This window comes from Trachypithecus francoisi, unplaced genomic scaffold (assembly GCF_009764315.1).
Source record: "Trachypithecus francoisi isolate TF-2019V2 unplaced genomic scaffold, Tfra_2.0 Lachesis_group4, whole genome shotgun sequence".
NCBI lineage: Eukaryota > Metazoa > Chordata > Mammalia > Primates > Cercopithecidae > Trachypithecus > Trachypithecus francoisi.
The window spans coordinates 57,229,620-57,256,977 of NW_022681469.1; the positions used below are offsets into that span (position 1 = coordinate 57,229,620).

General features: G+C 42.5%; 1 protein-coding gene, 1 long non-coding RNA gene and 1 other non-coding gene across 6 annotated transcripts in view; 1 reads left to right on the forward strand and 2 right to left on the reverse strand.

Moving 5' to 3' along the window:
- The window catches only part of GSAP (gamma-secretase activating protein), a 102,278-nt gene extending 101,051 nt beyond the window's left edge, over nucleotides 1-1,227 (reverse strand). For 2 of the 4 annotated variants that reach the window (XM_033192967.1, XM_033192964.1), the window contains exon 1: nucleotides 1,001-1,227. In XM_033192967.1, coding sequence (XP_033048858.1) covers nucleotides 1,001-1,109 — 109 coding nt within the window. In that variant the 5' untranslated portion in view covers nucleotides 1,110-1,227. The remainder of the gene's footprint in view (nucleotides 1-1,000) is intronic. The other 2 variants (XM_033192966.1, XM_033192968.1) reach the window with 2 other exon arrangements.
- Nucleotides 1,228-1,325: 98 nt separating this feature from the next.
- Nucleotides 1,326-11,011, forward strand: LOC117072631. The gene is made up of 3 exons (XR_004432887.1): nucleotides 1,326-1,499; nucleotides 9,871-9,916; nucleotides 10,777-11,011. It is a non-coding gene; the product is annotated as an uncharacterized LOC117072631 (long non-coding RNA).
- On the reverse strand, nucleotides 8,913-9,018 carry LOC117073895. Its single transcript, XR_004433442.1, has one exon. It is a non-coding gene; the product is annotated as a small nucleolar RNA U13 (small nucleolar RNA).
- Nucleotides 11,012-27,358: the final 16,347 nt, after the last annotated feature.

A 27,358-nucleotide genomic window follows, 5' to 3' on the forward strand; every position in this document is an offset into this window, starting at 1 on the left:
CTTGATATATAACTTACATCAAGAAAAATTTCACCAGCGTTTAGGGAAAGGAGTTGTATATGTCGGTCATTTAATACCCACTTCCGAAAAACCCACTTCCAAATTTACCGAAGTGGACAACGCCCTACACGCAAGGTGAGACCCACAGGTATCGCTGCTTTGAAGCTGCATGTAAGCTCTGAAGGTCCAACATTTACAGAAGACTTTAAAAACTTTGTGAGAAATCACAACGTTCTCCTTCTTTAAAGTAGATCAGTGCTGGGAAGGCTCAAAAGTCACTTTCACTCCCTTACCGAATCATGAAAAAGCCCCGAGGTGGCTGGACCGGGAGCCTAGCACCTCGCGTGCAGCCCCAGCCTGCACAGGTGCGGAGCTCGGGGGCGCCTGAGGGCTCTCGCTCCGCAGCCCGCAGCCCGGAGGCGGCCCCTGCCTTCTCGCGCCTCTAGCGCCGAGCCCCGTGTCCCCTAAGCCACGGACACGGTTCAACAGAGGCAGAAACACGTCTCGCAAATGTGGGGACAGACTGTTTCACTGTTAGGTATAGCGTGGTTTCCTTGGTGCTCACGGATTCTTTCTCAAAACGTGAAGCTTCCAGGAGCACCCCTGTCTCGGCAAAGCCCCTGCGCGGCCGATGAACCCCCCGGGAGATGAGATGCGACTGCTGAGCTGAGCACGACCCTCTGCCCTCGCCGTGAGATGATGCTGAGGGACCCGCCAGCGTCCCGGCCCCTCGGCCAAGGGAGAATTCCCGCGGGCCGGCAGCTAGCCAGGCGCCTAAGGCCCCGCCGCCACCTGGCCCGGGCTCTGCCCCAGACCTTCCGCCGTGGCTGGGTGAGGGTGGCAAAGCCAAAAGAGTCCTCTGAGGAGGGGAGTGGCGCCCTCGCACCAGCCTCCACAGGGCGGCAGGACCCCGAGTTGCTCCCCGCCGGGTCCGAGCCAGGGGACTAGGAGGGACTCGCACTCCCCGCCCCCACCCCGCCCCGACGCGCGCCTCCAGCACCTGCGCCGCCGCTTCCGGCCCCGCTGGCCTCGGACACCGCCCGCTGCGCCCGCAGCCACGGGAGCACGTCCTTCCCGAGGTCGAAGTCGGCGACCAGGCGGAGAGCCATCGCCCGGACACGGCCACCGGGCGGCTCTGGGGCCCCGCGCCGCGGGCATTCCCGGCCCCGCGTGGCCGCCTAGCCTTAGCGTCCCCGCGCCCGCCCTCTCCTTCCTCTCCCCCGCCCCCCGCTGCTTTCGGTTCCGCGGCGCCCTGGCCTGAGAAGCCCCGGCACCACCTCCTACTGGCCTGCGGCCCTCAGCCGCCGGCGGCCCGCATCTGCCCCGGAACCGGGCAAGGCGGGTAGGGGTGGGGCGGGGAGGACCGGGCGCCAGGACCAGGCCGGCCGGGGCGGGAGGCCTCCGCGCGCACCCTCGGGGCCAAGGATAGAGGGCGCAAGGACGTGGGCGCTTCAGGGCCCTGGCGAGGCCGCTAGGCCGGTGGCTTCCAAACCTGGAGTGTAGGCCTATTTTCTTTATTCCCCGAGTGACTCCACTGTGCAGCAAAGTGTGGAAACCACTTGGCTTCAGAGAGCTGGCTCCCCTGGAGCAGTTCAGGGTCACCGCAGAAGTAGACCGTCTCTTAGGCCTATTCGCCCCAGCTTCGAGGTGGTGGTGCTTTATTAGTGTTATTAAGGTAATGAGTAGCAACTGGGAGCAGGTGACGAAGGTGATCCCATTGTAAGAGAAACGCTAAAAAGGGTTAATCCGCTTGATACAAACAGCGTCCTCTTTGTCTTTTAACTCCCTGCATTGGTTGGAGGAAGCTGAATTACCTAGGATTCCCCCTGCGGAGATGTCTTTAAAAAGTGCTCTCATTCTTACAGGGGCACCTGTCATCTTGGGTGCCTTCTCACCTCCTTCCTTCTCCCTACAAATAAGTTCAGTGTTTTCATAATCTCACCACTCCTCAGCGTTCTCTTCGTTCAGGTGCACACCACTGGTACACTTATTGGTTGGGTTACTGCTAGATCCCATTCATCCTGAACATCGACGCCAGGTTATTACTCTCCTCCAAACCGGGCTTCCTCCTATCTCTGTGCAGAAGACCTTGAGTAACAGCTCACTGCCCCGAGACAATGTGTCTTCTCTTTACCAGAGCCTTCACTCCTTTTCATTTAGAAGCTCAAGTCCAGGCTCACTTGGCTTAAGGAACTCCTGACTCCAGCCTCCTTCCTTACAGAAAAACCTCCAGGTCCTTCCAGCCTGGCCACAGAGCCTTCTCCTCCCAACAGCAGCCCACAGGGACCTCTCCAACCCTAACTTCCTAGGGTAACGTTGCTAGTGCATCTCATTTGATACAGTACTCCCTTGAGACATGAAAACTGAATCTTAAGTCTCCATGCAAACCCTCTGCCCTTTGCCTCCCACCAGGGGCTAACAGAGCACTCTGGAAGATGCTCGACAATTACTGAAGAATGAGTGAATACAGTAATAAAGAATGCTTTTTCACATGTTTCCCGAAGTTAAGGTCTGAAAACTACTTGTATTGACGTCATCTGGGGCACTGTTTTACAATGCAGACTCCTGGTCTCGAGTCTATACCTAGGCAAGACCCAGAAATGTGCATTTTACCCAGAGCCTCGGGTGATTCTTAGGCTAAGTTTGAAAACTACTCCAACTAAATGTAAAAGTCTTGAATTTCCCCCCCCTAGAGACATGTTAAGATAAATGCCTAATGAAGCTGCTAATACTGTCAGTGAATAAAAGGAAGACCACTGGAGCCCCCGAGGAGCTAATGCAACTACTATTTCATATCAAATAAGCTTGTTGCCTTTGTCATACAGGAATATTGTTTGCCAATTTTTAAAATTCAATACATTTCCATTGTTTTTATTTTTGCAGTTAACTTCTATTTTTGCCAGGCAGGACTGATTTTATAGTCAAGCAATGATGATATAAAAAATTCTCTTCAAATTAAGTGAAAAAGCCAATGTAAAGAAGGTGAGAAATAATAAGATAATAAAAGAAAGATGTGACCAAAGTCATGAGGGTGCTATAGGAAGGCACGTGTATCAGTTAGGATTAGATTCTCCAGAAGTTAATAAGAACTCAGATTAACAGTAAATTAAACTCACAAGTTTTATTCTGTCACCTATCTGGAGGTAGGCAGAATAAAGCTCTTAGGACAGGTTCCTGAATTTATCAGGGACCCAGGCTCCTTCCAGTTCTTTGCTCCACCTGATCTTGAGTGTACCCTTGTCCTCATGATCCAAGAGGGTTGCAGAAGCTTCAGCCTTCGTGTCTGCATTCCAGAAATCACAATGGGAGAAGAGGAATAAAAAGAGGATGCTACCTCTCTTTTAAGGATACTTCCCAGAAGGTCTACACAACATTTCTATATATATTTCACTCACCAGAATTTAGTCACATGGCCAAATGTGGCTTTCAAGGGAGGCAAGGAAACATACCTGGCCAATGATGTGCCCAGATAAAACTCAGGACAGTGTTACTAAAGCAGGTGGGGAAAGTAAATATTCAGAAGCAATTAGAGATCTCTGTCAGAGTATGATACCCAATTCTGGCCACTGAGTTGTAAGGAAACCTCTGCTATGACAGATTTCTCTATTCTTAAAACAAGAGACATGGGAAAAGATGGTCCCTTTCAGTCTTTAGATATTTTGGGGTCTGGATATGATTGCTGGAATTTCAGTCATCTAGCACACTGAAAATGGAGTCATTGGAGTCAGAAAGAGTCCAGAGAACTACAGAGAAGAGAAACCTTGGTATGTTATTTTTGGAGCCATCCTCTGCCCTTTCTGATATTAGAGATGATGAATTTCCTATTATTTAAATGATATTGAGTCAGATTTTTACTTGCAACCAAGGGTTTCTATTTTAAGGAATGATCATTTCAAACTTTAGGACACAGGCCAAAGAGCACTATAATAATAGGTTTTTGCTTGAACACTTATTAGAGACATTCTATATTGTGTATTGTTTTATGAACATAAAGTGAAGTTATGTTGAGGGAGTAGGCTTACAGGAAAAAGCTCAGATAAGCAAAAAGAGTTTGTTGCAAAGCCCTGATAACCTAAGGGCCTCTGGATTAGATCACCTGAAAGTCATTCTATGTATTATATAAGCCAGTTTGAGTTGAGTTTTCTGTTACTTGTGCCAAAAGCATCTTAAATCAGGGATTTTCAAACTTTAATGAGCATTCAAATCACCTAAGGATCTTGATAAACGGTAGATTCTGATTCAGCAGGGTGAGGTGGTGCCAAAGAGTCTACATTTTAACAAGTTTCCAGGTCATGCCAAAGCTGCTGGTCCACAGATGACATTTTGAATAGCAACATTCTGCTACTTAATGTGAGGATCTTTCCACCTCAGTATTGCTGTCTTACTGTCCACCATAGAGAGGGCCAGGTGAGGATATGCATGGAAGGGCTAGTTTTGAAGATACACCAGAGCTAAAGGTCTGTATCGGGAGAAATCTAAAATGGAGGTAAATACTGATTCCAGAAGTTTGAACCATGCCATGGGTCACAAGTTCTAGTGGCAAGCCACAGAGAATCCATAAGCTAAAGGGAGGAGATAAAGGTGCTTACACTGTAGTAGATATGCAAGCACAAGGCAGGAAAAGAGGTGAAGCAGTGCAGTGAATCAGAATCTTCAAGGTGATGATTCTTGTGCACCCTGAAGTTTGGGAAGCACTGGCGCTTTAAATGGGGGTTGTTTTCTTTCTTTCTCTTTGTGACTGGATTACTGAGTTTTAAACCTGTGTTGATTTGTTGCAGAGCAGAGACCTCACCAAGATGCAGTAGGCAAGGGGGTAGAGGAATATGAGTCCTCCAAAACATACTCTGTGCACAGCACAACACAGTGATCCTAATAAAATAAATGGGCATCCTAAAGCAAGGTGATCTACTTTACATACGTTCGCTAACTTTTCAGTGTTCTTCTTAGTATAATTTCAAGAACAGTATTAAAGATTTACACAAGAGAAGATGAAAACAGATGTGGTTTTTCTAGAGAATTTTTAAAACTACATAAGATATTCAAGATGAATAATTCCCGAATCGCCAATTCCAAGTGCTGTTATAATACAGATGTCTTTGCAGTCATTTCATAGCAGTTTTTAATTCTGTCCTAAAAATGAAGCACATTGACACCCTACATATTTTCTTCATCTAACAGTTTTGTTTAGATATGTTTTAAAATAGAAGATATAGTCCTATTTCTTAACAGTTACAAATGGAATTCCAAGGACTATCCCAACTCCTGTTAACAATAGTTTTCTGTGGGGAATGTAACTCAGTGAAGGTTGTTTTTTGTTTGTTTGTTAGGTTTTTTTTGTTTTGTTTTAACCTTAGGCACATGTTAGCTTTTCAATTTTAAAAACTAGCTTAATTTTTAAAAATGTATCTTCACTCTGATTTTGACTATAAAATTATTGTTCAGCCTTTAAGGGATCATCTTCCTGACAACTTCTGCTCATTTTTGTCCTGTGTAGTTGCATAGGTGGCTACATGCTCAGGGCCATCATATATTGCTTGTTGTTTTTTGTTTTTTGTTTTTTTTTTTTTTTTTTGAGACAGGGTCTCACTCAGTTGCCCAGGCTGGAGTGCACTGACGCAACCTCAGCTCACTGCAACCTCCTGCCTCCCAGGTTCAAGCGATTCTCCTGCCTCAGCCACCTGAGTAGCTGGGATTATGAGCACGCACCACCACGCCCAATTAATTTTTGTATTTTTAGTAGAGACAGGGTTTCGCCATGTTGGTCAGGCTGGTCACAAACTCGTATATTGTTTTTGTTTTCTTAGAAAGCTGACACTGAGTTTAGCAATGATTAATAGAATAACTCTTTAAATCTGCTTGGCTATTATTTATGATGTTAGAGTGAAAGTACTCATCCTGAAATTTGTTGAAAAGAAGACTGACACAGATTTTTTTAAGGAAATGTTCTATGGAATGATAGCCCTATGACTTGGCAGTAAATAAAGAACTGCCATTTAACAAGATGGGCTAGACGACAGTTCAAGTATTCTAAAGGAACTATATCTGATTTAATCAAAGGAACAGGGAAGAATTTAGGTGACAATAGAGTACTAAACACTTCTGAGAGCAAGAATGCTTCACCAAGTTCCTTTTAAAGTTTTGTTGATGAACAAATATTAACTGTATGGAATTACTATATCTCAAATAGAACAATGGAATGTACAAAATATGAAGAGATCAGCTGAGAAACATATAATCATATGAAAGTTATGTTACCATCTATGATAACTCATTTCATAGAATAAATGAATACATGGATTTTAGTATCATTTGTAATGACCAAGAAGGAAAGGATATTATATTCTGTTATCAGTCAGAAAACACTCCATTTTAAGTGGCTTGATTCTTCTCTTATTGAAACTGTATCATTTTCAAACAGAAACTTAATCTTGTGATTTCCACATAAACGTTCTTCCCCTTTCCAACTTTTCCTTCCTACTTTTCACCCTTTATTCCTTCCCCTTCCCCTTCTAAACAATTCCATCCTAAAACTACCAGAGTAGACAAAGAAAAGCAAGCCTCTGCATAGGGGTTTGGAGCAAGGTGTTGACCAAAATTTGGATGTCAGAACTAAAGCAGGGAGAAGAGGTTATCCTTGGGGGATGGTGTGGGGACTAGGGAATGGTCACCCAGCATGAGATGTCAGAGTCTAAGTAGAGTGAGAAGGGTGTCCATGTGGGCCGTGTGGATGGATCAGTGGGCAAGGAGTGGTTTTTCAGCCTGGGGTATCAAATTTCACATGGCTTAGGGCATCTGCCAAGGAGGGGAGTGGCAGCTAAGATGAGGTTGAATGATTTAAGAGAATGTATTAAGAATAATGTGACCCATGTTTCTCACTGGCAGGCAAAAGAGTCACAAAAAAGAAAAAACAAAAGCTGTAGTGTTGGATTGGAATTATAAGTATTGGGTAAACATAGTTTTTATTTATTTTTTATTTATTTATTTATTTTTGAGACGGAGTCTCGGTCTGTCTCCAGGCTGTAGTGCAGTGGCGTGATCTCGGTGCACTACAACCTCTACCTCCCGGGTTCAAGCGATTCTCCTGCCTCAGCCTCCTGAGTAGTGGGGACTACAGGCATGCACCACCACACCTGGCTAATTTTTGTATTTTTACTAGAGACAGGGTTTCACCATGTTGGCCAGGATGGTCTCGATCTCTTGACCTCATGATCCGCCCACCTCGGCCTCCCAAAGTGCTGGGATTACAAGTGTGAGCCACCATGCCCAGCCAACATAGTTTTTAATACATAGATGATGACAGGGAGATAGAGGGGTAGATATCATAATGAATATGCATATGCATATATGCACATACACGCATATATTCTCTAGTTCTGTCCTCTGAACATCGGGGAGCAGCAATGCCCCTATATCAATCAACACACCTGGCACAAAGAAAGATGAACCTGGAACACCTTCTAGTGCCAGAAAACAAGAACATGCTGAAAGAACCATGAGGACATGTCAGAAGGACACAGGAGCCAGAGTGAATGAAACCCCTGTTGCAAAAATTGTAACAGTGAGAAAATTATGACAATGAAAGAGATCTGACCTAACCGACTCCATCTTGCTTCCAACCTGCAAGCTGTCGTTGTTCATTCCTGGATGTAGGCCAAACTAACTTTGGGAGGAATTTTAACTTTGAAACAAAGATGATAACAGCCTTTTCCCAAAACATACCCCCTTCTTGCCTGGGGACCACACTGCTTTGGTAGGACTCACAAGTTAGATACAAGACCAGAAATTATGGTTTAAGAGTCATGCAGCCAGAAACCCCAAGATCGCTAACCTCCCCAATTTTTCCTATAGATAACATCAATATTATAAAACCCAATATTGGTGTTTGAAGTCTTTTTCAGACCTTGTACTCCATGGATCAGCTGGTCCCACCCAGATCAATAAACTGGCTCATCTGGTCTTATGGCCCCCAACCAGGAACTGACTCTGCACAAGAGGACTCCCTATGATTTCATCCCACCTGACCAATCAGCACTCCCCACTCCCTGTCCCCAGACCCGCCAAATTACCCCTAAAAACCCAATTTTCAGGGAGACTGATTTGAGTAATAATAAAACTTTGGTTTCCTGTTCAGCCAGCTCTGCCTGGGTTAAACTCTTTATTGCAATTCCTATGTCTTGATAAATCAGCTCTATCTGGGAAGGGCAAAATGAACCTGTTGGGCAGTTACATGAAGGAGCTTCCAATGGGCCAGATCTGGGACAATTTGAACATCAAAATACACAATGACAATAAAGAAGTATAACCTATTAAAACAGGAAACCATAAGTCCATAGGAATATAGATACATATATATGTATATGCATATATCTGTATATATACAGATATGTATATATTAAAATATATATTAAAATACATGTAATATATGTATTAAAAATACATATATATACACATTGAAAGTCTGAGGAAGAGGATCTCTAGTTTCCAAATACTATCCCACAAAATACTTATTAAGCCTGCTATTTATCACTTTAATTAAGTGAACATCATCAGTGATAGGACAAATGGAAATTGTAGGATACAACCACTTCCAGAAATGAATAACCTTAATCTAATCATGAGGAAACAGCAGACAGAACCAGCTGAAGGGCATTCTACAAAATAACTGAACTGTAATCTTTTAAAGTGTCGAGGTCATGAAAGCCACTGAAAGGCTGAGGAACTGTTCCAGAAAGGAGACTAAAGAGACATGGCAGCCAAATGTTCTACATAATCCTGTCCTGGATTCTTTTCCTACAAAGGAAGAGGTCTGAGGATTAGGTGGTAGTACTGAATCAAGGTTAATTCCCTGATTTTGATGTTTGTACTGTGGTTATATAGGAGAATGTTCTTTTTTTTTGTAAATAGTTTTTTCATGTCAGATGGGTAATGTCCCAACATTGTACCAAGATTCGAGGGTGGCACATGTCACATGTGAGCATGTGAACACCCAATCAGCATGCTTATGAACTACGAAAGGATCAGAGAATATTCCTGTTTGTACAAAATACATCCTAAATTATCGGGGAGTAATGGGACATCAGATCAGCAGTTACTCTAAAATAGTTCAGAAAAAAATGTTTCCTATATTGAACTCCCAACTTTTCTGTAAGTTTGTGATTGTTTCAAAATGGAAAAACAAAAATTTTTTTTTTGAGACAGTGTCTCTGTCAGCCAGGCTGGAGTGCAGTGACATGATCACAGCTAACTGCAACCTCCACTTCCTGGACTCAAGCAATTTTCCCACCTCAGCCTTCAGAGTACTTAGGACTACAGGTGTGTACCATCATACTCAGATAATTTTTAAATTTTTTTGTAGAGACAGGGTCTCACTATCTTGGCAAGCTAGTCTTGAACTCCTGAGCTCAACTGATCCTCCCACCAGGTACTCACAAAGTGTTGGAATTACAGGCAAGAGCCACCATGCCTGGCCTGAAATAAATATATATATACTTTTTTTTTTTGAGATGGAGTCTCACCCTGTCGCCCAGGCTGGAGTGCAGTGGCACAATCTTGGCTCACTGCAACCTCTGCCTCCCGGGTTCAAGCAATTCTCCTGCCTCGGCCTCCTGAGTAGCTGGGACTACAGGCACGTGCCACCGTGTCTGGTTAATTTTTTGTAATTTTAGTAGAGACAGGGTTTCACCGTGTTAGCCAAGATGGTCTCGATCTCCTGACCTCGCAATTCCCCTGCCTCAACCTCCCAAAGTACTGGGATTACAGGCGTGAGCTACCGCACCCGGCCAAAAAATATTTTTAAAAATCATAAATGTTATCAGAAGGACTGGTATTTCTGAAGTCTCATGGAGTTTTTTTCTTTTTCCCCCACATAAGGAACTATCATCTCCTATCGTGCTGTAGGCAAACTTTAGTGACATGGGTAAGTTTGATTTAAAACACTGAATTAAAAGATGCAAGGGCTTTACATTAGATTGCATTTCCCCCCACCGTACTGCAAACCCCTAATGAAATTAACCCCATTTATTGGCCTTGTGTTGTATGAATTTAATTCTCCAAAACTGGCTGAAATAAGCCATAGTCAAATAACAGGAAAAGCTTAATGAAAAATGTTATTTTTACCTTTTATTTTTTTTTTTTTTTTTTTTTTTTTTTTTTGAGGCAGAGTCTCGCTCTGTCGCCCAGACTGGAGTGCAGTGGCGCAATCTCGGCTCACTGCAAGCTCCGCCTCCCGGGTTCACGCCATTCTCCTGCCTCAGCCTCCCGAGTAGCTGGGACTACAGGCGCCTGCCACCTCGCCCGGCTAGTTTTTTGTATTTTTAGTGGAGACGGGGTTTCACCATGTTAGCCAGGATGGTCTCGATCTCCTGACCTCGTGATCCGCCCGTCTCGGCCTCCCAAAGTGCTGGGATTACAGGCTTGAGCCACCGCGCCCGGCCTATTTTTACCTTTTAAATGACTGTCCTTTCCTCTATAATAAGAAACTGCCATTAACTGGTCTCAGGAAAAAAATTACTAAAATCAAACGTTTTTTGCAAAATAATCATATGACTTAATTGCACAGGGAAATTGATGACAAGGAATAAATAATATCTATTACAGAAATATTTTCATTGAAATATACACATTGACCTCCTGAAATCCTTTGTGAATTTCATGAGTAGCACTTAGCCATTTTAAAAGAAATGCATGACAGATATTTGTGTGTGTGGCAGATTTTTAATGTCCAACTGCCATGTGTTCTGTACATAGATTTTTTTTTCCTCAAATTTCTAAACACAGTGGAAGCCACCAGAAAGAATATCTGAAGCAATTCATTAAAATCTTGGCAGCCGGACCCCAGCTCCCGCTTTCCCTGAAAGCTCCCTTTAATGAAGCTGAACCCTGTCCCAGCAATTCCCTCCACAGAAGACCTACTGTCACCACCTCTGAAGAGGCTAATTCCTGGAGGAACCAAGTCAGCCAGTCGAGAGTCCTGAATAAGCAAGAACTAAGTAAATAAATTACCATTTCGAAAGTGGTGGATTAGTGTGGTCTTTTAAATGCCCCCTAGGAAAATAAATTTGATTAAAATTAAATATTTTGTTGTAAGATGTAATGCTCAAATTCAGGGGATTCTGGTGTCCCTCTGGAGAGTGTCAGTTGTTGGGGGAGGAGGGAAACGCCAGCTGTCCTATGGCTGTTGAATCACCAGAGCTTATTTTCTTTGATAGGATTTTACTTTGAAAATATGTTGTAGGTGATCATAAATGAAGGATGTGTCTCCTTGCTAAGAACGTTACATCTTTCTGCATTTTTCACCTGTTTGTGGCTCTGCATGTCGTTTTTTTTCACTGCTGTTCCCTCCAGCCGGCTTTGATAATGAGGGCTGGGAAATTTTTCCTGATTCCAGTGCTCCACGGGAGCCTCTTCCCTCCCTCCGGTCTCCTCCCAGTGGCTATCTCTTTGGTGTCTTTGTTCTCAGCACAAAATAGTCCCTGCTAGCATTGATCAAAGTTCTGTGAATACACACTGACTCATTAGCTACTTAAAGATCTTCGTTAAGCAGCTTCTTCTTTAACATTTCAATCGTGGTTTATTTTTTATTTATCTTAGCATGAATCACAATATACAAAAGAAACCTGACTTAACCTGGGGTATAAAAGAATTACCATATCATAGAAAATTGTTTTGAAAAAGATTTTACTGCGCAAAAAAAAAAAAATATGAATGCTAATTCTTTACATGAATGCTAATAATACAGACAACTTTAGAGAAATTGAAACTAGCCCAGCCTGTTCGAAAGGGGATCCAAGCAATTCATCACCCAAATGGCCACAGCTCAGCCCTCTTAAAACCCATTGTTTTCTGAAAATAATCTGGAGAAGTATTGAGATTCATAGGTAATCTTTTAAACATTTTATGAAGGATTCCATTCGTTTCCCTCCTATGTTTAATTTTTTGAACTATGTTTAATTTAAACTGTCTTCATTCTCAAAAATCTATATCTTTACCAGATTTTAAAAGAGACTACCTCCTCCACCACAGAATTTTTCTTTAAAAAGACAATCAGCATGTTTATCTTTTTAGTCAAGATCCATCTCTGGGTCTGCTGGAAGAAAGACTATGAAGACAAATTAGAGCCCATGGGAAAGCGATACCTCTGTCCCCTGCGTGGAAGCAGCATGCCATCAGAATGCTTAGTATTAATCGCAACTTGAACCCCGTAATGTGCCACCTTTCTCCTCAGGGCCTCCAGCTTTCCAAATGTCCATCTAATCTGTGTCCACCCCTGGGAGCAGATAGTACAGTTTCCCGTCCGGGTGTTCTTTGATAGTATCAAAACTTTGTCACTTAAGAAAAGCCTGATATTTACACCAGGTTGGCCAAATGCTCGGCTGAGTCTCAAGAGGGTAAAGAATTTCAGGCATTAAAAAAAAAAAAGAAAAGAAAAGAAAAGAAAAAAGGCCAGCAATAGAGTCATGTATTTGGTACTTGACTCAGAGTTAAGAGGCCTGGATTCTTGAAGCGGCCCTGGCATGAACAGGCTCCGAGACTTTAGGCAAGTTGCTTAACTTCTCTGAACTTGGTTTTCTAGTTTGTAAAATAAAAGAAGTTGAACTATGATCCCCAAGGCCCCTTTTGCTTATCAACAGTGCTGATTCTTAACTATAGTAGCAATAAGATCATCAAATTCACTTCCCAATCCCTGTCACCAAGTTCATATGCAGAGACAGAAACGGGCTTAGGAGAAAACTGCAACCTAGTAACCAAGGAAACATGAAAATTTTAACAGTGAAAGATATCCTGTGTAGCAAATTCTACAAAGTAAACCAGGAAAATAGAATTAAGGATTAAGAAATAGGCCGGGCGCAGTGGCTCACGCCTGTAATCCCAGCACTTTGGAAGGCTGAGACAGGAGGTCAAGAGATCGAGACCATCCTGGCCAACAATGTGAAACCATATCTCTACTAAAAACATAAAAATTAGCTGGGTGTGTTGGCAGGCGCCTGTAGTCCCAGCTACTTGGGAGGCTGAGGCAGGAGAATTGCTTGAACCCAGGAGCTAGAGGTTGCAGTGAGCCAAGATTGTACCACTGCACTCCAGCCCGGTGACAAAACAAGACTCCGTCTCAAAAAAAAAAAAAAAAAAAAAAAGAGAAAAGGAAAAACAAAAGAAATAGTATGGAGAGTTTTCAGAAACTCTCTTCTACTCCCCAGCTCACCCTTAAAAATCAAATTGTAAGTTTCCCCACAGATCACTGGAAAAAATGCTTGATAGTTCTCTGGGGGTAAACTCTTCTATTCGATCTAAGATTCAGCTCGTGTTAACTTTTGCTTCAAATGTCTTAGTCAAGATTGCTTTTACTGTTAGAAAAATCCGAACTCCTTACATACTGATTATATGCAATCTAGATAAGCCAAGCCTTCCACCCTCTGTCTGCCATTCAGAAGTCTCTTTCATGTATGTAGCTGAATAGTAATCTCATAAAATAATATTGGAATGAATAAAGACCCAGATGTCTCAGGTCATTCCATCCACGCAGTTTCCTCTTTCTCCTTCCTATATTTACGTATTAATTTTTTTTTTTTTTGAGACGGAGTCTCGTTCTGTGGCCCAGGCTGGAGTGCAGTGGGTGGATCTCAGCTCACTGCAAGCTCCGCCTCCCGGGTTTACGCCATTCTCCCGCCTCAGCCTCCTGAGTAGCTGGGACTACAGGCGCCCGCCACCTTGCCCGGCTAGTTTTTTTTTTTTTTTTTGTATTTTTCAGTAGAGACAAGGTTTCACCATGTTCGCCAGGATGGTCTCGATCTCCTGACCTCGTGATCCGCCCATCTCGGCCTCCCAAAGTGCTGGGATTACAGGCTTGAGCCACCGCGCCCGGCCTTACGTATTAATTTTAAGTCACGGGTGAAAATTAAAGCCTGCTCTCTCCCAGTCTCTCTTTGATATTGCAAAGAAATGTTACAAAGCTTCCTAAGGGAAGGTTTCTTGCAGGAAATAGTGACTCCAAGTATGATTAGTCCCCAAATCTGCCTGCTAGGCTGAGTGAAGAGGACTGAAATGCTCTGTGGGTCACAAGGTCATAAACCTCAGGAAGCTGGCCACACTGTCAGGCATTCTCCACCAAGGACTGGGGGATGTGGGTTCCTATTAGAAGCCAGGTCACCACCAGCTGAAATTGAAACATACATCATAGTCACATCCTGTTTAAGAGAAAGCCAACTTCTATTTCCTGGAATTGCTTTTTATCTGAGGAGAGGGAGTGATTAGGGTGTAGTTAAGGGTAGCTAAGGTGCAGCTCATCCCTTGGAATGGGAAGCACGCAGGTTAACGGGGGATGTTGGGGACTGCCCTGGAGCATCTTGTCTCTCAACCATCTCTAGCACATTTCTCACCCTCCCTTGTTCACCTCTCCCAAGTTCATGAGTGAGCATTCTGGGCACAGGGAGGTCAAGAGGGGAAAGTAGTGGGAAGGGTAGGTGAGATGAGAGATGGTAATGATAAGGATCAAATCCTTTTTAGGCCTCCTGTCCCTTGTTTTTCCATCTTGGAGAAAAGCTCAAGCTCCAAAATTGAGGGCTACAAGAGCAACAGAGAGAAGCTTTGTTTTCATGACTGGCACAAAATATGAACCACAAGTTAGAATATCTCCTATTTGAGCATTTTATCTGGAATGAGCTCTGAATCCCAGAGGAGGAGTTTCTCCTCCAAAATACAAGTCCTGAACTGGCTCGGAAAGAGAAGCACCCTCTAATGAGTTGGTGGGATAAGCTTTGTGCTCTTTGTGATCAGCCACTCCCCATACAGCCCATAGGCTGGCCAGCCCATCCCAACCTTGCTATCACCCTATGGAATGTCAATTCTAAAAGGCACCTGTATAGAGGGCTTGTTAAAACACTGATTGATGGGCTCGACCCCACAGCTTCTGATTTGCGTCTCTAACAAGTTCCCACGTGATGCTGATGTTGCTGGTCTGGGGAACCACACTTGGAACCACTAGCCCAGCACATAATAGGCATTTAACAAACATTTGTTGTTCATCTTCACAATGGGAAGTCAAGGATGAGTGCTGTGGAACCAAAGAAAATAGGAATCATCTCATTCTGGATCTCTGAGTTTATAAGTATTTGTTGTATATTTCCTGTTTCCCATACTGCTCATGCAATTTTAGCTATTTTCAGGAAACAGCTGTTGCTTTCCACCTTGAAAGACAATGAAAACTTAATAATAGGTAAAGTGATATTTTGGAAGAAACTGATGTACCTTATATATCTGGAACAGCCTTGCCTCTTACATAATTGACAGTAGACATTGTAGGGATTATGTAAATTGACTTGATTTTCTTTTAAATCTTTAGGAAGACTTATCAATTAAAGAGGTCTAAGTAACTTGCCAAGCTTTACACAAAAACTATTTTTTGGTCAGAAACATACATTTCTGACCTGAATTTCTTTTTTTTTTCTGACTGAAGTGATCACTTTTGATCGTAAGTCAGAAAAATATTGGGGCAATGTGGGGTTTAGGATTGCTGCTTACTTCATGCCATTTCTTCAGCCCATCTCCTTTAGCTTCAAGGCTGAACACAAATGAGTTAAATGGAAATGGATTACTTAACACCTACATTTGTGGCTCATTTTCCATTCACCAAACTCTCTTCTTCTTCCTCTTAGACATACACATTTTGGGAAAACCTTACAGAGCATGAAGAGCCAGCTCTTTCTTTTTTTTTTTTTTTTTTTTTTTTTTTTTTTGGTGACAGTCTTGCTCTGATCTGTCACCCAGGCTGGAGTGAAGTGCAGTGGCAGGATGTCAGCTCACGGCAACATCCGCCTCTCAGGTTCAAATGATTCTTATGCCTCAGTCTCCCCAGTAGCTGGGATTATGGGCGCACCCCACAACGCCCGGCTAATTTTTGTATTTTTAGTAGAGATGGGGTTTTGCCACGTTGGCCAGGCTGATCTCAAACTCCTGGCTTCAAGTGATTCACCCTCCTCGGCCTCCCAAAGTGCTGGGATTACAGACCTGAGCCACCGTGCCCGGCAGAGCCAGCTTTTATTTAATGAAACTGAATAATGCATATTCATCAACATATCGATAACTGGAATTAAGATTTGCAAGGACCACTGCAACGACAATATATATTCTTGCAACTATACTTCTCCATGCTCAAAAAGCTTTATAGGCTTTCAAAGTGAATGTCTGTAACAGCCCTCTGAGGTAAATGAGGAACCGGTGTAATTATCTTCTCTTCACAGATGGACAGGCAGATACAAAGGAATGGACTGAATCAGCCAGGAAGGGAATCAAGCTAAGGACCCAAATAATTCTAATACAATCTGCCTGTCTTCTCAGTGCTGCTTTCCTTTGATGCATGAAAATCTGTGTTGTGGGAAACTCTGAAGGCATTGTTTTTGTATTCTTCAGTGATGTAAGAAACAAAACTCTGTACGACCATCTAAAGAGAGGAAGTGATGGGACTGGTAAATATGGGTGGCAGCAGGGCAAGTCTATAAAAACCAAATTTAATTTTGCTGGATAATATGATCAAGGCCCTTCAAGGCTGGATTCCATCAGCATCTGATCAGCCAGCAGCATGCTGTTATTTACATAAAAGCAGGCAGAGAAGGGGTAATATTAAACTAATAGACATTATCGTATGGCTACAAACCTCTAAAACAATTCAACATTTGGGAAGTACTAAGCAACTGGAAATTTTTTCAATGACAATAGTTTTCAGTGCAACAGGCTTAGAAATCTGCTGTCTCTGGCCAGAAGCCAGATTGCCGACACAAAACAGCAGAGCCACAGACCCCAGTAAGGGGAGAATAACAGCAGCCCCAAAACTGGCACTACTAACCCTGTTTTGTATGATGCTATTTTGTTAAGAAGAAATTCATACTACAAAAACAGGGTCATTTAGGAATTATAAATTTGAACGATCTCACCTTTTAAGCAATGGACACATTGACAGGATCATCAACCAGAAGGCCTGGAAGAGTCTCTACACTGCTGCCTTCTGCCAGGCGCCTCCACATACCCCAGCATCTGAGGTTGTCTGGCAGCAAAAGCCCCAACTTACCAGAGGCCTCATTATTCCTGTCCCTCAGACACAGTAACTTCTTCAAGGCCAGTGACCTCCATGAAAACTCCCCTGCCCAGATACCTCCATCCCAGAGATCGTGAGACTGCAGGAAATGAAAGGCTGCAGCAGGGAGAGGCCTCAAAATACAATGGTTTGGGGTTTTCCTTTTCTGTAATACTGTTCTTTACCAAGTGGAGTACTTTGAAGTGCAGAATTCAATTCAAGGATAGGACAGAAATACACAAAATTCTTGAGAGAGCCAGAGATTATAATATGGGTAAACTGCTATTCTAAAAGGTATTAGGGTCCAGGCACGGTGGCTCATGCCTGTAATCCCAACACTTTGGGAGGCCGAGGTGGGTGGATCACTTGAGTCCAGGAGTTTGAGACTAGCCTGGGCAATATGGTGAAACCCATCTCTACAAAACTACAATAAATGAGCCCAGCGGGGTGGTGCGTGCCTGTAGTCCCAGCTACTCCAGAGGCTGAGGTGGGAGGATTGCTTGAGCCTGGGAGACAGAGGTGGCAGTGAGCCCAGATCACGCCACTCCTCTCCAGCCTGAGCAAAAGAGTGAGACCCTGTCTCAAAAGTTAAAAATTAAAAAATAATAAAAAGTATTAGCCTTAAAATTCAAACAATAAAAATAAAGGAAGGGTCTTATCTATGCAGTTCCTTCTAATATTTTTGAGGTGGATAAGATAACATAATACATACACAACTACCTAAGAAGACTGATTATGTAAAGATATAAATAGGTATTTAGAGGGAGGAGTCACTGTTCTAATAAAATAAAACTTACGGCTTAATCAGACACATCTGATGTTATACTTAGTTGTTTGTGTTACATGGTAATAAGATAGAGCAATAAGGAGATCACAGAAATGACTGGAATTAGGGCTATTTTACACTGCTTTAGGTTTTTTCAGGAGTTTTGTTGTTGTTGTTACCTTGATAGTTGAGAATCTTTACACCAGCAATATTATTAGTCCATCAATCAATATTACCAGCTTTCCATAATACAATAAATTTTTTTGATTATCATCATTCACACAGATATATTCACACTGGGGGGTGGGGAAAAACAGGACTGAATCCAATTTCTTTTCACCCAGAGATTTCCTTGTTCCTCCCCCACAACTTCTGTCCATGTGCCTCACGTGTCTTCGTTCTGCCAGCTCTCACTATGTATGTTAGCAATTTTTCTTAAAGTTGTCAGGTCAAAAAAAATCATCTAAAGAAAAAACAGGCCGGGCGCGGTGGCTCATGCCTGTAATCCCAACACTTTGGGAGGCCGGGGTGGGCAGATCACGAGGTGAAGAGTTCGAGACCAGCCTGGCCAATATGATGAAACCCCGTCTCTACTAAAAATACAAAAATCAGATAGGCATGGTGGCGTGCGCCTGTAGTCCTAGCTACATGGCAGGCTGAGGCAGAAGAATCGCTTCAACCCGGGAGGTGGAGGTTGTGGTGAGCCGAGATCGTGACACTGCACTCCAGCCTGGGCGACAGAGCAGGACTCAGTCTCAAAAAAAAAAAAAAAAAGAAAGAAAGAAAGAAAAGAAAAAACAAACAGAAAACTTTCAGGGCAATTCAATTAGCTAAATCAGAATCTCCGAGAGAAAGGCTTAGAATCTGTATATTTAACAGGCAGCACAGGTAATTCTTATTAAGTGAGTTTGGGCAATACGCTATTATAGGGTCCATATTTTCCCAGTCAAAATCAGAGCTCATGGATTTTTTTTTTAACTGGTTAGTGAACTTATTTACAAAACAATCTCCTAAGATATACTTACCTCAAATACTTTTATAAATGAGATGGAATACAAATACATGGTTTAAAATGATAGATATTAAATTGCATTTTGGCATATTTTATAAAATTTCCTTTTTTCCCCAGAAAACGGCGGCTGGGTGCAGTGGCTCATGCCTGTAATCCCAGCACTTTGGGAGGCCGAGACGGGCGGATCGCAAGGTCAGGAGATCGAGACCATCCTGGTCAGGAGATCGAGCCCATCCTGGCTAACACGGTGAAACCCCGTCTCTACTAAAAATACAAACAATTAGCCGGGCGTGGCGGCGGGCGCCTGTAGTCCCAGCTACTCGGGAGGCTGAGGCAGGAGAATGGCGTGAACCCGGGAGGCGGAGCTTGCAGTGAGCTGAGATCGCGCCACTGCACTCCAGCCTGGGCGACAGAGCGAGACTCCGTCTCAAAAAAAGAAAGAAAAGTAAAAGATGGCTCTACCCTAAATGAGAACCATCTTGAATGTATGGCCCCTTTCTGGCCTCCAGTTCTGAAGCATCAGAACTCCCCAGGGGAGCTGGATACTAGTAGGGGAGACAGTCAATCCTGAGCAAGGGGGTGTGGGGCTGGGGGCATGACAGGGAAGAGCAGGCCAGAACGGTGGCACAGAAAAAAGGATAGGAGAATAAAAACAGATTGGATCCCAGGCATCTGAGAGGGAGAGGGATAAAACATGTCAAAATTAAGGAAGGGGCTAAGAATGTGTTGGTGGTGGTGGTGCAATCACCCCTAGGTATTCACCACCTTCCACAGAATATACACTCTGAATTTGTGACCACTGTCATTTATCCAGTATACCCTTTGGATACAGAGTAGGGTTAGAGAAGACAAACACCATGTCTTCAGTTTCTAAAGTTCCTTCCCTAAAAACAACCAAAGCAGACTTATTTTCAGAGCCACGTAAGACATAATCGGTTATCAAAAAAGCAAGATGGACTGTCCCCAAAGAAATATACATTCCCCTAGGAATGAAGAAAATATTCTTTATTATGTACTTGTTCTATGTTAAGTACTGTGGAAGGTACTCTGATGGGTGGGTCTGATATTAATTCCATAAATTCTTCTCAAGGATCTATCAGGTGCTAAGCACTGGATTAGGTACTAAGAATACAGAACAAGAAAGGGATGGTCTGTGCCTTCATGAAACTTACAATCTAGGGAAGACAGACATTTAAAATAAACACATATGAGATCTCAAGTGGCAATAAAGATAAAAATAACTAAAATAAACACATAAATGTGAGTTGTGTGGCGGGTTTAAAATGTGTAGCCATATCCCAGATGTGCTGGAATATACTTTTAACTTTTCTGATGGCATTCAACTTAACTCTTGCATCCCCTTTCTGCTAATGAAAGGAAAATTAACTCAACCTTGTCATTTGAAGATCACTTAGCCTCTTTCAGTATAAAATTAGTCGGTATTCAAAGTTCTCCTCTTCCTTCTTCTGTTTCTTTTTCATGAGGATGGCCCAATTTCCTCCAGAAAGCCTTAACTATCCTCCAGCATCAGGGCACGAGGGGCTTCTGTGGTGTGGTTGCCCACATGGCCCTTACTGGGTCACATTCATGCATCCACTGAGGTGCTGTTTATCACAAGTGGTATCTGGCATTCATTGCTGGTGTTCATGCTCCCTGCCATTGCTTCCAGCCCCAAAGTTCACACATGCCATCTTTCCTGGTTCCATGGACACCTTGGCATTTTTCCACTACCCTCAAATCCCTCAGAACTCAGAACCTTTCAACAATTTCCCCACACTATCCTGGAATGTGCAGGGTTCTGTAATGCTGTCCTCGGCCCATTTGCATTTCAAACTTGAGATGCTCCTAAATAAGTGCAGTTATTATAGTTACCTCCCTTGGTTTTGCCCCAACAGGAAACAGGGTGCCAGGGGCTTCTCTTCAGTATCAACTAGGATCTATACTCTCACCTCTTCTGAATCTCTTCTTCCTATTTGGAGGACTGACCACACTATTAATACAACAAGACTATGAAGTGAAGAAATAGCCCAAACCTCAGTTAAGGGTGAGAATCAAGTAAAGAATGGCATACATATGGGATAACCTTGGCCCAGGAACCTAGTTCTTCTTCCCAGGGGAGGAGAAAAGAGGAAGGAAGAATTGAATTTGACTTGGTGCTTAGTCACAAGAGAAAAAGTTTCCATCTGGAAATGAATATCACAAATTATCAAATGTATATTTTCCTATTCCCAGCTGGAAACCATGCTTGTGGTGTTACACAGAACTCCTGGCCAGGCGCAGTGACTCACGCCTGTAATCCCAGCATTTTGGGAGGCCGAGGCGGGCAGATCATGAGGTCAGGAGATCGAGACCATCCTGGCTAACACAGTGAAACCCCGCCTCTACTAAAAAAAAAAAAAAAAAATTACAAAAAATTAGATGGGCGTGGTGGTGGGTGCCTGTAGTCCCAGCTACTGGGGAGGCTGAGGCAGGAGAATGGCATGAACTCAGGAGGCGGAGCTTGCAGTGAGCCGAGATCGCGTCACTGCACTCCAGCCTGGGCGAGACAGCGAGACTCCGTCTCAAAAACAAAAACAAAAACAAACAAACAAAAAAGAACTCCCTTGTGCTCAAAGTTACATTCATGCACTCCTGACTTTTCTAACTACAAAAATGTCAAAGTCTGCTACAGTTTCATCCTGACAATTTCTGGGAAGGAAAAGTAGAGGGTATTCTGAAAAGATACAGCAAGAGGTCCAATTTAGATTACAGGACAGGAAGGGACTGGCACAAGAGAGACAAACTTTCTCAGCCTGATAGCAGCTAACCCAGTCACAGTGCCCACAGGCAGCTGGGATCCACCAGAAATGCTGGTTTCTCCGACTTCCAGTTGTTATCACTCGTGTCCAAAATTAACCAGCAAAATTAAGTGGAATCTGATAATAATATGCATGAACATTTCCTTTAATGTTTCAAGCTGACTTGTAACTACACCATGGGCATGAAAGCAGCAAAATCCAGACTGAAAGTAAAGCTATAGCTCAGAAATCTGTTTTCTTCAACAAATAAATTACAAGGAGAATAGAGAGAGAGAAGTAACATGTAGATCAAGGAGAAATCATCACAATGTGTGGCACTGGCGCCTGATTTTCTTTAAAGTAACTTTAAAGGTTGCTGTTTTTAAAACAATGGGAAAATTGAATACTGATGGCCTGTTTGATGATTGTATGGAATTTGCGTTACAATTTTGGGTATGATAATGTTGTGGTTATGTTTTTCTGAAAGATTTTTAATCTTCTAGAGAAATATGCTTCAACGACCAGGCACGGTGGCTCACGCCTGTAATCCCAGCACTTTGAGAGGCCAAGGTGGGCAGATTGCTTGAGCTCAGGAGTTTGAGATCAGCCTGGCCAACATGGTGAAACTAAAAATACAAATATTAGGCCATCTCTTCTAAAAATACAAATATTAGGCCGGGTGTGGTGGCTCATGCCCGTAATCCTAGCACTTTGGGAGGCCGAGGTGGGCAGATTGCCTGAGTGCAGGAGTTTGAGACCAGCCTGGGCAACAATGTTGAAACCCTATCTCTACTAAAATACAAAAAATTAGCCAGGCATGGCGGCATGCACCTGTAGTCCCAGCTACTTGGGAGGCTGAGGCAGGAAGATCACTTGAACCCAGGAGACGGAGGTTGCAGTGAGCTGAGATCACGCCATTGCACTCCAGCCTGGGCAACAGAGCAAGACACCGTCTCAAAAAAAAAAAAAATTACAAATATTAGCCTTCATTATGGCAGGTGCCTGTAATCCTAGGTACTCAGGAGGCTGAAGCAAGAGAATCGCTTGAACCTGGGAGGCGGAGGTTGCAGTGGGCGGAGATCAGCCGAGATCAGGTCACTGCACTCCAGCCTGGGCGACAGAGCGAGACTGTGTCTTGAAAAAAAAAAAAGAGAGAGAGAGAATATGCTTCAAATATGTAAACATGAAATGATATGATGTCTGTAAGTTGCATCAAAATAATACCAATGACGGAGTGGATGAGGAGATGGATAGGAGAGGATTGGCCTCAGGTTGATGGATATTGGACTGAGTGGTGGCTACATAGGAATTAATTATGCTATTCTATCTACTTTTCTGTGTATTTAAAATCCACCACAATTAAAAATTAAAAAACAAAAAAGCCAAAAATAAAATCTGCCTTGTAATTCTCCTCTTCATACATGACTATGTGAATAGACAAGTACCACTAGGCACGTTGTGTCAGTGGAAAATAGTTGTCATTTCTTTATGACTATGTATACATTTAGTCTTACATACACTTACTGCCTGTCATCAGTCCAGTGCCATTCAACGGACCTAGGTTCCCAGGTTCCGCTTTACTGCTTCCATATTTGTGTGTCTTCAAGCATGTAGTTCATGTTTCTCACTTTTAACTCTAAATGGTGATGTTGTCTGCTTTTGGGGTGGTATTGGGAGAACTGTTGATGGAACATATAAAGTAGTTTAGCAGGCTGGGCGCGGTGGCTCAAGACTGTAATCCCAGTACTTTGGGAGGCCGAGACGGGCGGATCACGAGCTCAGGAGATCGAGACCATCCTGGCTAACACGGTGAAACCCCGTCTCTACTAAAAAATACAAAAAACCAGCCAGGCGACGTGGCAGGCGCCTGTAGTCCCAGCTACTCGGGAGGCTGAGGCAGGAGAATGGCGTAAACCCGGGGGCGGAGCTTGCAGTGAGCTGAGACCTGGCCACTGCACTCCAGCCTGGGCGGCAGAGCGAGACACTGTCTTAAAAAATAATAATAATAAATAAATAAAAATAAATAAAGTAGTTTAGCATTATGCAGTATACTAGAAGGATGTTAGGGACTAGGGCTGGTTTAACATCTGTTATTAGTTCTGGCTCAGCCATTGGTCGGTCATGTGAAGGTGCAAGTTGAACAGCTCCTTTAACTTGGTTAGTCCTCAGTTTCTTTACCTGTAAATGAAGTGCTGAGCCTGCTCTCCAAGGTCCTTTAGGCTCCAGTACTCCATGATTCATTAAATTTTATTACAGAATATTATAAAAGCTTATCATATAAAATACATTGCTTTTTTGCTCATAAAGAAGAACATGGTGTCTATATATATAGATAGCCTGAAGAGCATAAGTTAAATATATTTATTTTTGTTTTTATTTTGGTAGAAAGTGATTTTTAGTCTTCTATAAATAAAGAAAACAGAATAAATAATATGTAACCACAAATGACAGTAAAAGTTCAGTTCATATCACACTGTAAGTTAATCAGGGTTATGACTATGATTTCAAGACTGTGAAATTATGTGGGAATATAGAAATTAAATTATTCTTATTAATCTCCATAAACACTAGAAAAAAGTCAAGGAAACATTTTTTAAAATAAACCAACAACATAATGGTTAAAACTGAAAGAAATGATGACAGCAGCATTAACAATATTAATAATTGTGGTAGCAAATTTTTATTTCACTCTTGCTGTAATATAGTAAGCACTATTTTAAGCAGTTTGCATACATTCGACTTGTTTAATTTTCATAACGATCTTAGAAGCGGTTATTATTCTTTTCTTCATCTCTAAAGTGAGGACCCTTGCCCAAAGTTATAGAGTCAGTTTACCTGTAGGGTGTTCTGTGAGTATCAGGTAATATTTGTGAAGTAGTGTATATGAAAATGGTTTGTAAGCTGGATGTGGTAGCACGTACCTGTAGTCCCAGCTACCTGGGAGGCTGAGGCAGGAGGATCACTTGAGGCCAGGAGGTTGAGGCCATCATGAGCTATGATTGAATCTGTGAATAGCCACTGCAATCCAGCCGAGGCAACATAGCAGGACCATGTCCCTTAAAAAAAAAAAAATGCTTTGTAAAGTGACAAACATTTTAAATGCCAAACAGATGTTATTAGAATTAGGCGGAAGTTTAAATGTTTTACATATGTTTAATAATATAAGATGAAAAAATAATAAAATATTTTTAAAACATTGGAAAATCTCATTGCAAAAAGAGACAAGACATGCCTAATGAAATAATAGACTAGGCAATGATCATCAATGGCAGCCAAGACAACTAAGCGAAAAGCCAAAGGCAAACTTTATAATGAATGCATCTGGCAAAAACTCTTAAACCCACTAATAAATGTTAACATCAAAAAGAGAGATAACCAGACATTATGCCTTCTGAGGGAGATATGCAACTGCACCCTTTGGTGAAAAACCAAAACCTGAATCTGATCAAGATCCTAGGAAATACTGGGGACAAAAGTACACGAAACTGTTGCACAAACTAGAGAAAAGAATCAGCCAAATCCAGAATATGAGAATCATTATAGGACAAATGTTCTTGTTTCTTCAACAAATAAATTCCGGGGCGGGGGGAAGGAGGGGAGAAAAGACTTGTTGTTTTAAAAATATTTGAGAGTCATGTCTAATATGTATTGTGTGTAGCCCTTCTTTGGATCTTTTCATTTTTAAGTTTCTTAATGGTGTTTTCTGAGTATTGTAAATCACTTTATTGGGGGTATGATGGGCATACAAAATACTGTACATAATTAATGTATACAACTTGATGAGCCTGGAGGTAAGTATACATCCATGAAACCATCACCACAACCTATGCCATACACATATCCATCACCTCCAAAAGTTTCCTCCTGCCTTCCTTATTTATTTATTTAGAGTGTGTGAGTGTGTGTGTGTATGTGTGAGAGAGAGAGAGAGATAAAAACACTTAGACCTTGTTTGGATCTTGATTTGAACAAACGAATTATTTAAAAAACTATGGGAAATTTAAGTACTAACTGGATTATTTAGTGATACTAAGGAATTATTGTTATTTTAAAATGAGATATAGTATTGTGGGGTATTTTTGGGCAAGGCCTTACCTATTGGTGTTACAAACAGACATATTTACATATGAAATAATGTATTTGTGTTTAGCTTCAAGAAATTTAGTGTGGGAAGGAAGTGAATATATAGATTTTAAAAGACTGGGCATGAGTCAATTATTGTTAAAGCTAGGTAATATGTGCATGAGATTTCATTATAATACCCTGTCCATTTTCATATATATGTTAATTTTTCTATAATAAAAAGACAAGACTATAAAGACAAGATGAAATGGTTAAAAATAGTCCATAGAAGCGGAAAAGAATATTATTATTTTGAAATTGAAGATACTGCAGCTAAATTTCACTTTCTGTAGGTGAAGTGAGAAATTGCATTGCAAAGTACTCTTTAAAAAAAGACAGAACCATTAGGGATTTGTCAATTTTGTTTCCCTTTCTTTGTTTAATTTAGGAATCAGGAATTTTTTTTAAAAAGTCTACATAAATCTATTATTTAACAAAGACATTCCCTGAGCATACACTAAATGCCAGACTCTTGTCTTACTGTATACATTTGAGGAATTTTAGTTACTGTGTGAAATCCAACTGGAGATGCCAAGACAACACCCACAAAGCAATTAGAAATCAGAACGGGACAACACTGTAACAAAGATAGCTAGCTACTCCCCAGATTTGTGCTTCTCTTCCATAGAGAAAAGTAGTTCCAGGGATACAGACACCCAGCCAGGGGGTACATTTCCCAGCACAAGGTGGAGCCCTGTGCCTGGTTCTCACCAGCAGAAGTGTTATGCCACTTCTGCACTGAGGTGGCAAAGAAGCAGATAGACTGTCCTTCTTTCCAACTTTCAGCAAATACCAATGCCTGGGGCAACTCTGGGAGTTTTGTGTTGAAGATGGTAAAGCCTCCATCACCCTGAGTCTCCAAACGGCTGCAAAAAGCACAGTGCGCCTTTTCCCCATCCCTGCCCCCAATGCACCATTAATTATACACTCTCACCTGTGAATAGCAAGTATAACTTCTACGGTGTTAAGCCACTGAGATTTTGGGTTTTTATCTCTTATAGAGGTTAGTTCATGTGTCAGTTGCTAAGTGGGATGTTACAGTGTATATTCGGAGATTAAGAAATCACTGTAATCACAAAATGTTTCATGGGGAAGGTGGAGCTTGAGCCGGAATTTTTTTTTTTTTTTTTTTTTGAGACAGGGTTTTTGCTCTGTAGCCTAGGCTGGAGTGCAGTGGTGCGAACTCAGCTCAGCTCACTGCAGCCTCAGCCTCCCAGGTTCAAGTGATTCTCACACCTCAGCCTCCTGAGTAGCTGGGACTACAGGCGTGCACCACCATGCTCAGCTAAGTTTTGTATTTTTAGTAGAGATGGGGTTTCACCATGTTGCCCAGGCCAGTCTCAAACTCCAGACCTCAAGTGATCCACCCACCTCGGCCTCCCAAAGTGCTGGGATTACAGGCATGAGCTGGCACACCTGGCCTTGAGCTGGATTTTGAACAATGAGTTGAAAGTGACTAAATGGAGAGGATGGGGAGTGGGCAGGTACCAGGATAAGGAACCAACATAGGAACCACAGCAGTAATTCACATGCAGCTGGAGGAGAGTGAGACCATCTTGATGAGTAGGTGCAATTGGGGAAAAAGGGAAGTAAGGATGAAGAGGAAGGATGGAATCAAG